Below are 13284 nucleotides of genomic sequence, written 5' to 3'. Positions count from 1 at the left end.
TGTGGACAGGACGAGTTAAACAGAAATGTGTGAGAATTACCCATCTCTCTCTCTCTCTCACTCTCTGTATCTCTTTCTCTCTCTCTCTCTGTCTGTCTCTCTCTCCGTCTCTGTCTCTCTCTCTCTCTCCGTCTCTGTCTCTCTCTCTCTCTCTGTCTGTCTCTCTCTGTCTCTCTCTCTCTCTCTCTGTCTCTCTCTCTCTCTGTCTGTCTGTCTCTCCGTCTGTCTGTGTATCCAGGCAGAGGAATCTCTCTCAGTCCTGCTGCCACTCTGTGAATTTTCCACTGGTGTGGACTCAAGTTCTGCACTATTTTTAAAAGCGAGGCGAGGCAGAGGCAGAGGGGCCTCTCAACTCTGCAGCTGGGATTAATGCCTCTGCTGACCTTGTGAACCCTAAAGTTTTGCAATGTCGACTGCACACACTGCAGAACGGTGCTTTAAACACACACTCGTCCACACACTCCACCTCCCCCCGGGAGCGGCTGGCCTTGTTCAGTGCACAATAAGTGAGAGAACACCTGCTCTGCACTGACGCATTCAGGCCCTGTTCAAACCCAGGGAGGAGAATGTGGACGGACGTGACGGTGAAATGACCCCGACACGAGAGGGGCTTCGAAACAGGGGAGGACAGAGATGAGAGGGGGGCCACTGTCCTTTCAGCTCTACACAGATCAGCAGAGAAAGGAGACAATGTCCTCTAGGACTATGGCACAACACAGCGCAAGGAGTTACGCCCCAAATACTAAACACATCAACAACCTAGACAGCAGAGGGTCATCATCATAGAGGCACTGCTGTCCACTAGGGCTGAGTCACGTGGGCGGAGTCACGTGGGTGGTGTCATGTGGGCGGAGTCATGTGGGCGGAGTCATGTGGGTGGGGGAATGTGGGCTCTGGAGTGCCCACTTATCTCTTGCTCTGGAGCTGAATTCAGCACCCCCCCACCCCCCCTACCGATGACGTATAATTGGGGCCCTGAGGTACCGTTGACTGCAGATAACCATGGTTCTGAAGTTCTAGAAGGAAACTGGGTCAAAAACCAGAGTACGTCTGACAGAGAAGAGTTAGACAAGCTCAGTCTGCACTGACCGGACCGTGGCCACAAATGTTCCCTTGTTCCTCTCGTTTAATCACAGCGTTTACTTCTTCCCCAACATCAATGGCCTTCCTTATCTCACTGCAGCAGATCACAGGCAGGGGTCTGAGATAAGAATCTGAGATCACTCTTAGGTCTTTTATTTCTTTCCCAGAAAACAGCCTTTTTTTACAGTAAACACAGGGGGGTCATTAATAGAGCTCTGTTTGATCAGTGGAGAAATGTCCAGAGTTACACACACAAGAGGAACTGGACCTAGAGGAAACACAGTGCTGTCATTAATACTGGACCAGGAGAACAGAGAGAGAGAGAGAGAGAGAGAGAGAGAGAGAGAGAGAGAGAGAGAAAGAAAGAAAGAAAGAAAGAAAGCAAGAAAGAGGAGAATGTGAGAGAAAGAATGAGAGAGACAGTGTAAGAGTGAGGAGGAGTGAGAACGAGAGAGGGAAAAAAGAGAGGACGAGAGTGAGAGAGTTAGAAAGAGAGAGAGAGAGAGAACCTCTCCATGTAAGGGCAGTGGTTGTGGAGACAGAGGACATTATTTTGATGATGAGACACAGACATAACACATCCAACTGCTTGACCAGAAATAAGCTACCAGAACGTATAGGCCACGTGAGATTACAGCGAAGGCTCACGTGACCTGGTAATGAGTCAAAGACACAACAATTACATCTCCGATTCATCATTAGGAATAATATTCTTATAACATCTACTCAAGCGTATCCACACACACGTACAGTATAGTGGGATCTCACGTGACCTTCCAGTGATGGGACACAATTACATCTCAAGATTCTGCAACAGAAGTAACATCCATGTACATGAGCCTTTGTCAACCAGGGGTCGTCTGGCTGCATCAGGGGTGCTATGAATTATATTCTGACGTAGGAATAAAAACAGTTACAAAATGTATGAAAATGCAGCACCGACGTCAGAGCAGTGATGAGGCTGGAAATAAAACTGCAGCTGAGGGAGGAGGGGTTGCACTGCCGGGCTGCGTGAGCCTCATATCTGTGAGTACACAGTCGAGTGAAGGGTTTTCGGCGCTGTGCAGTTCAGCTCACCACAGCCCCACACCGACACGTGCTGACGATAAAAACAGTTTCTGAGAGAGAGCAGATTTCACCACCTGCTGCTGGAGGAACAGAGAAGTTATAAATAAGTGAAATAAGGTTCTTCACCGTTTAGAAGCACAGCTGGCGCTAACAGACACTTGTGGTTTAACACACACACCACAGCAGATGATTCTCCAGTGAAACTGAGGCTCAAATCACACACATTTAGAGATAAAGCCTCATAGCTGTGAGCACAGAGACTTCTGAGTGTTTTGTCTGTTTTCAGCTTCATTCCTCTCTGTTTTAACCCAAACCCAGCTCTAAACTCACACTGCGGGGGGCGACTGGGCTTGTGTTTTATCCCCCACCTGTGACTTCAGCAGTCAGTGAGCTCCCACAGCGCCCCCTCCCTGTGGCTCTCTTAAATGCACAAGAATGAACTCTGGCCTTGTACTGAAAGACACGACAGAAATTGGACACACCACACACAGGTCATTAATATCACACTCACTCTGAGACACAGTCTACGTTTTAAACACCGCTGTGTACACTGTTACTGTTACACCACCCAGCCCTAGCCCCACAGCATCTAGAACGGGAGGGGGGTTCATTTCTCTCAGTGTGCTGGGGGTAACACACACACTCATGTCTCACACTCCCCTCACGCTCCAGCTCTGACACGGCTGGGTGGGCCTTGGTCCTGTTTGGACCTTTTGGACCTGTGGCTGAAGCCCTGGGTCGGAAACTTAAACATCTCTCAGTATAAACTTCTCAATCAGAGATGTATTACGTCTTTAGTGCACTGTAAACAGAGGCTGTGTTGGTGTTGTGAGGGGGACACAGCGGACGCACAAACACATTTCATCCTCAAACAAATCATTCAACGAATATTCAACTGATTTCTGTCGAGAAAAGGTTGAGTAATGCTGGTGTACCATACAGGCCACGTGAGACTGAGGAATGACGTGTGGAATTACAGTGGAATCTCACGTGATTGTTTTTGTGGTGTCACACAGATGTGTAAAAATTCTTGAAGGGAAACACATTCTTAATAAAGGCCTGTTTCTCCTCTGCCATATCTATGTACACATTCAGGCCACGTGAGATTACAGCAGGCCACGTGAGATTACAGTGGGACGTTCCGCTCTCTGTTTGGGTCGGTGTCACTGTTGGTTTACAGAGTGGAGTTGGTCAGGTGACTCTTCTGGTTGAACTAAATTTAGTTTCAGTTCTGCTCCATTTCTGCCTGCGATTTCATCATCATTTCAAACGCAGGCGTCCGCGTGAGCATCACACCAGCGCAGATTAGGAAAACTGTTGTTCTGAATCTTAACGGCCCTTTGAAGTAAAATAATTAACTTTTCATCTGATACTATGGAAAGCTTTCTGATCTTCAGTACACTTTCTCAAACACACACACACACACACACACACACACACACAGAAGATAACAGAGCCATTCACAACCACATGGATTCAACCCAGCACATATTCACATGTTCACAAAAATCACAACAACTCTGTGACGCTTCCAAAGCTCACACGGATCTATCGTATCTGCTCAAACTGACGAACTGCATTTTCCCCCAACTCTGGGCTCCTTGCAGCAGAAGAACATGAGCAAATCCCCTTCTCATCCCACCAAGCTCTGAATCAGGTTTGTGTTTCTCTGAGTCAGGTTTGTGTTTCTCTGAATCAGGTTTGTGATTCTCAGAATCAGACAGATTTTTCTCAGAATCAGATTGATTTTTCTCAGAATCAGGTTTGTGTTTCTCTGAATCAGGTTTGTGTTTCTCAGAATCAGGTTTGTCATTCTCAGAATCAGGTTTGTCTTTCTTAGAATCAGGTTTGTCTTTCTCAGAATCAGGTTTGTCTTTCTCTGAATCAGGTTTGTGTTTCTCTGAATCAGGTTTGTGATTCTCTGAATCAGGTTTGTCTTTCTCCGAATCAGGTTTGTCTTTCTCCGAATGAGGTTTGTGTTTATCTGAATCAGGTTTGTGATTCTCAGAATCAGGTTTGTGTTTCTCTGAATCAGGTTTGTGTTTCTCTGAATCAGGTTTGTGTTTCTCCGAATCAGGTTTGTAGTTCTCAGAATCAGGTTTGTGTTTCTCAGAATCAGATTGATTTTTCTCAGAATCAGGTTTGTGTTTCTCTGAATCAGGTTTGTGTTTCTCAGAATCAGGTTAGTGTTTCTCAGAATCAGGTTTGTTGTTCTCAGAATCAGGTTTGTGTTTCTCAGAAGCAGGTTTGTCTTTCTCAGAAGCAGGTTTGTCTTTCTCAGAATCAGGTTTGTCTTTCTCTGAATCAGGTTTGTGTTTCTCTGAATCAGGTTTCCGTTTCTCTGAATCAGGTTTGCATTTTTCTGAATCAGGTTTGCGTTTCTCTGAATCAGGTGTGTGTTTCTCTGAATCAGGTGTGTGTTTCTCAGAATCAGGTTTGTCTTTCTCTGAATCAGGTTTGTGTTTCTCAGAATCAAGTTTGTCTTTCTCTGAATCAGGTTTGTCTTTCTCTGAATCAGGTTTGTCTTTCTCAGAATCAGGTTTGTGTTTCTCTGAATCAGGTTTGTCTTTCTCTGAATCAGGTTTGTCTTTCTCCGAATCAGGTTTGTGTTTCTCAGAATCAGGTTGATTTTTCTCAGAATCAGGTTTGTCTTTCTCAGAATCAGATTGATTTTTCTCAGAATCAGGTTTGTCTTTCTCAGAATCAGGTTTGTCTTTCTCTGAATCAGGTTTGTCTTTCTCTGAATCAGGTTTGTCTTTCTCAGAATCAGGTTTGTCTTTCTCTGAATCAGGTTTGTCTTTCTCAGAATCAGGTTTGTCTTTCTCTGAATCATTTTTGATTTAAGAGGTTCATTGGCACAAGTGTAAAACAGTCTTAATCACAACAGGAAACAAAGCAAATGCTCCGTGAGCGACAAACGACCCACTTCAGACCCACTTCACGTGATTGTTTTTGTGGTGTCACACAGATGTGTAAAAATTCTTGAAGGGAAACACATTCTTAATAAAGGCCTGTTTCTCCTCTGCCATATCTATGTACACATTCAGGCCACGTGAGATTACAGCAGGCCACGTGAGATTACAGTGGGACGTTCCGCTCTCTGTTTGGGTCGGTGTCACTGTTGGTTTACAGAGTGGAGTTGGTCAGGTGACTCTTCTGGTTGAACTAAATTTAGTTTCAGTTCTGCTCCATTTCTGCCTGCGATTTCATCATCATTTCAAACGCAGGCGTCCGCGTGAGCATCACACCAGCGCAGATTAGGAAAACTGTTGTTCTGAATCTTAACGGCCCTTTGAAGTAAAATAATTAACTTTTCATCTGATACTATGGAAAGCTTTCTGATCTTCAGTACACTTTCTCAAACACACACACACACACACACACACACACACAGAAGATAACAGAGCCATTCACAACCACATGGATTCAACCCAGCACATATTCACATGTTCACAAAAATCACAACAACTCTGTGACGCTTCCAAAGCTCACACGGATCTATCGTATCTGCTCAAACTGACGAACTGCATTTTCCCCCAACTCTGGGCTCCTTGCAGCAGAAGAACATGAGCAAATCCCCTTCTCATCCCACCAAGCTCTGAATCAGGTTTGTGTTTCTCTGAGTCAGGTTTGTGTTTCTCTGAATCAGGTTTGTGATTCTCAGAATCAGATTGATTTTTCTCAGAATCAGGTTTGTGTTTCTCAGAATCAGGTTTGTGTTTCTCAGAATCAGATTGATTTTTCTCAGAATCAGGTTTGTGTTTCTCCGAATCAGGTTTGTGTTTCTCAGAATCAGGTTTGTCGTTCTCAGAATCAGGTTTGTCGTTCTCAGAATCAGGTTTGCGTTTCTCTGAATCAGGTTTCCGTTTCTCTGAATCAGGTTTCCGTTTCTCTGAATCAGGTTTCTGTTTCTCTGAATCAGGTTTGTGTTTCTCCGAATCAGGTGTGTGTTTCTCTGAATCAGGTTTGTCTTTCTCCGAGTCAGGTTTGTCTTTCTCCGAATCAGGTTTGTGTTTCTCTGAATCAGGTTTGTGATTCTCAGAATCAGATTGATTTTTCTCAGAATCAGGTTTGTGTTTCTCTGAATCAGGTTTGTGTTTCTCAGAATCAGGTTTGTCATTCTCAGAATCAGGTTTGTCTTTCTTAGAATCAGGTTTGTCTTTCTCAGAATCAGGTTTGTCTTTCTCTGAATCAGGTTTGTGTTTCTCTGAATCAGGTTTGTGATTCTCTGAATCAGGTTTGTCTTTCTCCGAATCAGGTTTGTCTTTCTCCGAATGAGGTTTGTGTTTATCTGAATCAGGTTTGTGATTCTCAGAATCAGGTTTGTGTTTCTCTGAATCAGGTTTGTGTTTCTCTGAATCAGGTTTGTAGTTCTCAGAATCAGGTTTGTGTTTCTCAGAATCAGATTGATTTTTCTCAGAATCAGGTTTGTGTTTCTCTGAATCAGGTTTGTGTTTCTCAGAATCAGGTTAGTGTTTCTCAGAATCAGGTTTGTTGTTCTCAGAATCAGGTTTGTGTTTCTCAGAAGCAGGTTTGTGTTTCTCAGAAGCAGGTTTGTCTTTCTCAGAATCAGGTTTGTCTTTCTCTGAATCAGGTTTGTGTTTCTCTGAATCAGGTTTCCGTTTCTCTGAATCAGGTTTGCATTTTTCTGAATCAGGTTTGCGTTTCTCTGAATCAGGTGTGTGTTTCTCTAAATCAGGTTTGTGTTTCTCAGAATCAGGTTTGTCTTTCTCTGAATCAGGTTTGTGTTTCTCAGAATCAAGTTTGTCTTTCTCTGAATCAGGTTTGTCTTTCTCCGAATCAGGTTTGAGTTTCTCAGAATCAGGTTTGTCTTTCTCAGAATCAGGTTTGTGTTTCTCTGAATCAGGTTTGTCTTTCTCTGAATCAGGTTTGTCTTTCTCCGAATCAGGTTTGTGTTTCTCAGAATCAGATTGATTTTTCTCAGAATCAGGTTTGTCTTTCTCAGAATCAGGTTTGTCTTTCTCTGAATCAGGTTTGTCTTTCTCAGAATCAGGTTTGTCTTTCTCTGAATCAGGTTTGTCTTTCTCAGAATCAGGTTTGTCTTTCTCTGAATCATTTTTGATTTAAGAGGTTCATTGGCACAAGTGTAAAACAGTCTTAATCACAACAGGAAACAAAGCAAATGCTCCGTGAGCGACAAACGACCCACTTCAGACCCCAGGCCCATTTACAACACGGTTCCTACTGATTACAGCTGGAGCCCCTTTAGACGTTTATACAAAACACGCTCTGATTAAGTCAGATGGTGTGCTCCAGACAGACCCTCAGATGTGTCTGAAAACCCTCACAACCCTCACACTGCAGAGGCCTTACAAAAACCAGCAGGTGAATTATTAATAGGAGTCTCAGAAGGAAAGAGAGGATAATGGAGGCTCTTTCCCCGCCTCATCTTGTGCCCCTTCACTGAGCCTTTGAAGACTCCGACACTATTGGGACCTTTCGTATTATCAGTGGAACAATGATGTGTTGGGTGCTACCACTCCTTTACCTCAGCAAGACTGTGTTTTACACATAGACACAGACCAAGAGAGAAAAAGAGAAAGATTTACTTTCATGTCATTAACCCAGAGTGACTTAAAAGGGACATATTATTTAAAACAAGCCTGGTGTAGCCGGACTGCCATTAGCCACATAGCCATTGTCACAGAGGTTATTCTGCCGTTTCAAACACAGGAAATGCCCAAAATACATCTCGTTGTCATTGGAAGTTCTGGAGAAGCTTTGGTGTTTCATATCAATGTCGTTGTTTAAGATAATAACAAATAATAAACTATAAACTTAGGATATTACTTATTTTTGAATATTTCTAAAACCAAACACCTTAATATTTTATCAGTAAAGTGATCTACACTCGATAAAGGAACAGGGCATCGCTGGAACTAGATATTTATTACTGACTTATATTTCTATAAGTGTCCGACTGATAAAACAGTGCTGTCACTAATCCACAGACTCCTTTATTTTGAGTAACACCTCGCTCTGGTGCTCTTTAATGATCCGGAGATGTCCCCCGTTGTGGTGTAAAGTTAAACACAAAGCCGTGCAGATGTAATTCACTCATCAGAAAGTCAGTAACGGTGAGGTGTGTCCGTGTATTCGTGCCGTTATAGGGACAGAGGAAATTACTTTCTGTTTGTTAAATACACAGTAGAAAACAAAAGGCTGTGTCACAGAAACATTCTCCAAACACAAAGAAGATACAATGATAAATATCACCTCAACAACGTCCACCACGTTTCTGTTGGAGGCTCCAGTAAAACACTGAGCTGCTCCGCGGTGGACGGTGGAGCGCTGAAGTGGCTGAAGAGTGTGTCCCAGTTCAGCTCTCAACACTGACCCCTAGGTCCCAAAAAGAGAGTTGTCCAGAGAAAAGAGGACCTCTGGTCACCGCTGATAGCTTCCAGATTTATTCACAAACTGGAATGTGAAATATGGCTGAACTAACAACAGATGGTGTAGTGGTGTAGTGGCGCCACCCTAAGCACAGAGACTTTAGAATGGCCTCATCCCTTTTTTTTAATTATTATTTTCTTTATTTAACCTTTATTTCACCAGGCAAGTCATTAGTAACAACTTCTTATTTACAATGGCAGCATAGCATCCCTTAGCCATACTCACAAGTCCCAAACAATTCTCTAAATGAACCGTCAAAACATATAGACGTAGTCTGAGTACGAGCAAAAGGGCAAGAAAAGCTGAGAGGGAACATCTTTCTACAAACCAGGCACATACTGCTCCAAACCATGTACCGCTGGAAAATAATTTTGTAGCAATTTATACCACAATATTAATGTTTCAGTAACAATAATATGACTTTAAACACATATTCAATATTTCAGTACATTATTTACAGCATCTGTCACTGACTGAGGGTCATTACAGTGCACTGCCCTCAATTTGAAAATAATTTTAAAAATATTAACATTGACAAAGACAAGAGATTAATATTATTGTAATTATTTGGTATCGACCAAAACATAGAAGTCTGTCATGATATCAGTTTTGACCAAATTTTCCAAGCTTTAAAACCAGGTACATCCTACAGAAAACCAGCTTCAACACACGTAACAGGCTTCATTTGACATTTTACGCTCTCATTCAAGTCTTCAGAAAACACACGGCACTGATGTCAGAATAAACCTTGTTTGCCTTAACCCCAAGCGCGTGGCGAGGTTTCTGCCAACAGCTGCGTAAATGCAGTTTTGTTTGTGTTGTGTTAGTATGCAGCCTCGGTCTGCTGTGGGTCGAGGCAGCAGCCGTCCTGCTTTAATGAGTCTGGTGAAGCCCACGTGGTGAAGAATTCAGAAGGCATAGCTGCTGAATTTCCATACACGAGCTTTGATGATGTTCTCTGCTGCAGGTGAGATCACTCCACCGTGCCCCGGGAACGATGAGTCTCTCAAACAAAACCTGTTAACACGTCAGGTAAGAGTGTGTGGATTCGTCTGGGTTTTGTGAGGAGACTGAAGAAATAACCAACAGTGTCCTGGAAAGATATGTTCACATTAATATCAGTATCTGTCCACCAACACACACACTGTGAAACAAGACCCCTGTCAGTCTTCTGTGCGCTGCCTGAGTCAGAAACACGGGATAAAACGAGCTGTTCTGATTCTGCTCCGCTTCTGACGTCAAGTGCAGAGACTTTAGAATGGCCCCGCCCCCTCGTCTGAGTCTGTCCAATAACAGCACTGGACCTGTGTTTATGTGAGAGCACAAAACAGACACAACGAGCGCGGAGAAATAAGAGCACTGAGTAAAAACGGAGAAGAAAGAGAACAGAGTGAAAACGGCTAAAAACCAGAGCTTCTGCTCCTCGCTCCTCACTGCTGTGCGCTCGGGGTCGGGGTGAACAGCGAGCGGCTCATTATCATTTAAAGGAACAGGTGCTGAAAGCGGGCGTTCTGAACAGGGCTGTTTACACAGGGGGAGAACACTGCTGTGGGGCTCGTGGGGGGCATAGAGCTGTGTTCCTCTGTGGAGAAGAGGGGGAATACATCCTCTTTAAAATTCAACTCCCAAATGCAAACTCTATTATCATCTATTTGGCACATTCCTCCAGGGTTAACAAGGCTGTGACAAGACTCCTCTCCATAAACTGGTTACTGGTTGTTTACTCTCCGAGCCCTGAGCTTTAGCTCTCCTGTGATTTTCTGGAGGAAGGTGAGAGCCTCAGCCTCGTTTGGCTGTCACACATCCGACATTCTCCTTCAAACCTCAGGGTAATGCGTTTAGCTGATGTCTTCAAAATCGATTAAGAACATAAAGGAAACTTCTGAGGGAGATGCAAAATAGGAAGACAAATGATGGTATGAGAGGAAAAGAGAGAGAGAGAGAGAGCAGTAAATCACCTCATTATTACAAACATCTCCTCTGTGTCCCCACAAGGCCCTGATTAAGGCAGTAATTCAGCAAATCTCATTACAGCAGTTTAAAGGCATATCCATAACGCTCCCCCACTCTGTGGACACTTCATTAGCACTTCACACGAGCTGCCAGCTCCAGCACATCACAGGTCCAATGAAAACAGCTGTCAGAAACTCCACGTCCCAATCATTCATCAGCAACTGATGCTTGGGCTTGACGCGAGGCTCTGCAAAGACAAACCGGAGCGCGGTGTCGTCCATCAATCATCCCACAGCTCAGAACGGGACGCAGGGCAAAGATATGCAGATGGCACAGCTCTGACTCTGACCACGGCACAGAGTTAACGTCTATAGCCCTATTTCAGACTGGATTAGTTTAACCTGTGCATGTGGGGGTAAAGTAATTATTCCCGGAGTATCTCAGTGGTTTAATTTCATCTAAACAGACCGTTTCAGTCATTTTCAAGAAACAGCCCTGAGCCTTTTACCTTCTGTAAAATGAGCAGTAAAAATAACCACAGGTTATTAACCCAGTGCAAAGTGACCTGTGGGGAATATTCCGTCATATCCCCGGTGTAAAGGAGTTTTTCCTGGGTTTTCTCAACAACGGAGGCGCTGGAAGTTTAGTGATGAAACATGGTTTAAGTTAAAGCTCAGCCACTGAACGACGCACCACACTCACATCCACAAAATGTCCTACAGGATCACGCAATGGAGAGATGTTTCTGGAAGCTGTACGTTTTGTGCACAATAGCAGACTCCATACGCGCTATGAAGGCTTCCTACTCTTTACGTTTCCATTAAACAGTTTATAACATCAGTTCTAATAACTGTGTAAAGGATTAGTAAAGTTTTTACCATCTTCTCACTCATTATCTGTTTTGAGGGACAGGAAGGTCATTGAGGGATGGCATTTTATATTTTTGGTGGGAGGACTGTTCTCAGAACAGTAGAAGGTTTAAAAACTCTAGCAGCTCTGCTGTGTCTGATCCCCTGTGTGACGCTGATGCCTGAATGGAGTAGTCACTCCCAGCAAGATTTCTCATCCAGTGCCACTCCACCATAAAATTTACTGACGTCCTGGGGGTAAAATGACACCAGGTCCTCACGGAAAACTAATCTGGTCCGAACAGGGCATATGACCCAGGTGTGAGTAAAAGACTGCAGTGAACCACTGCAGGTGAGGATCTACGCCACAGGCCTGAGGTCCAAGCCACATAGCTTTTGAGGCTACAGGTCAGAAAATGGCAATATCATGCCCTCCCCTCTGTCTGCCCTCCCCTCTGAGCACTAGGATTAAGCCCTGGATTATCTTCTGGGGGAGATTAACAGGAGCAAAGCCAAACTCAGGCTCAGGTCCAGAGACGGCTGGGTATCTCCTGCTCACGCTCAGCGTGTAACACAGGGAGGGAAACATTTTCAGATGACTCTGCTCTCAAAGCAGGTCTTAGGAGGTGCTGCAAGGTTATTTTGAGACTAGAGCGTTCTGCAAAGTATAACACGCCCTGACTACATCTCTCCAAAGTTAGGACTTGAATTAGCACAGTCCTGTGTCATCACAAGATCTGAGAATGCCAATATTTTCACAGGCCATTATCTGAACGCCCCAGTTTTCCAAGTCCCAGTTACAAGCACCAGCTCCTTTCTTTCAAACCCTCACAGTTCTGTAACATTCAGAGTTAAACTTGCTATAAAACTGTTCCTGAAAGCAACACCCCTCTACTGTACTCTACTCTTCACAGCTTCCCTTTTTTTAAATGTGTGGATCTGGAGACCACCAACCCACCTACTGTGAAACAAGACCACCTAGAATAAACGAGATAAAACGAGCCGTTCTGATTCTGCTCTGCATCTGACGTCAAGTGCAGAGACTTTAGAATGGCCCCGCCCCCTCGTCTGAGTCTGTCCAATAACAGCGCTGGACCTCTGTTTATGTGAGAGCGCAAAGACGAGGTTAAACTCAGCAAAACAGACACAACGAGCGCGGAGAAATAAGAGCACTGAGTAAAAACGGAGAAGAAAGAGAACAGAGTGAAAACGGCTAAAAACCAGAGCTTCTGCTCCTCGCTCCTCACTGCTGTGCGCTCGGGGTCGGGGTGAACAGCGAGCGGCTCATTATCATTTAAAGGAACAGGTGCTGAAAGCGGGCGTTCTGAACAGGGGCTGTTTACACAGGGGGAGAACACTGCTGTGGGGCTCGTGGGGTTTGGACCAAAGCAGGTCACAGATGTTTGTTTAAGAAACAGAACTGTGTTCCACTGTGGGGGGGGGGGGGTGTCTGGTTTTATAAATATAATAATTAATAAATTCACATAATAAATGCATAGATCCCGACCTCATTCCAGAAACTGGCCGTACATTCGATTACCTATTAATCTGCAACACAAGTCTGGAGTATAATACTGATGTCTACAGCAGGCCAAGACTCTGAAAGCTGTGCTGAAATCCGGATTACTTCATTAGAGCTGGATGAAAAAAAGCCTGCTGCAGAAATCTACCGGCCTCATGGATGACTGCACCACGCTTAACGCTGAGGCCATCATCCCCCGTTAATAGGCGTCCCGGTGTGTAAGCCAGAGCAGATCATGGGAGGAGCCCACAAAAAAAACTCTGCAGTTCGCTTCTCCAGCCAACTGCCATTACTGCACTCCCCCCACAGGGCAAAGGGGCAGAGCGCCAGACCGGAACTGGTGGGAATTACTGGAAAGGAGACTATTTGGAAAACTGTTCTTGAAGCCAGAGATCG

General features: G+C 44.4%; 1 protein-coding gene across 16 annotated transcripts in view; it reads right to left on the bottom strand.

The window, feature by feature from the left end:
• The window catches only part of plekha5 (pleckstrin homology domain containing, family A member 5), a 165346-nt gene that overhangs the window by 131865 nt on the left and 20197 nt on the right, over positions 1–13284 (bottom strand). The window contains exon 4 of one of the 16 annotated variants that reach the window (XM_066669200.1): positions 9069–9658. The exons of the other annotated variants lie outside the window; for them this stretch is intronic. Within the exon in view, the coding sequence (XP_066525297.1) occupies positions 9586–9658 (73 nt within the window). The 3' untranslated portion in view covers positions 9069–9585. Of the gene's footprint in view, positions 1–9068; positions 9659–13284 lie in introns of those variants that run through there. 16 annotated transcript variants of the gene reach the window in all.

Source organism: Hoplias malabaricus, chromosome 4 (assembly GCF_029633855.1).
Source record: "Hoplias malabaricus isolate fHopMal1 chromosome 4, fHopMal1.hap1, whole genome shotgun sequence".
Classification (NCBI taxonomy): domain Eukaryota; kingdom Metazoa; phylum Chordata; class Actinopteri; order Characiformes; family Erythrinidae; genus Hoplias; species Hoplias malabaricus.
This window is presented reverse-complemented; position numbering and strand designations above follow the sequence as displayed.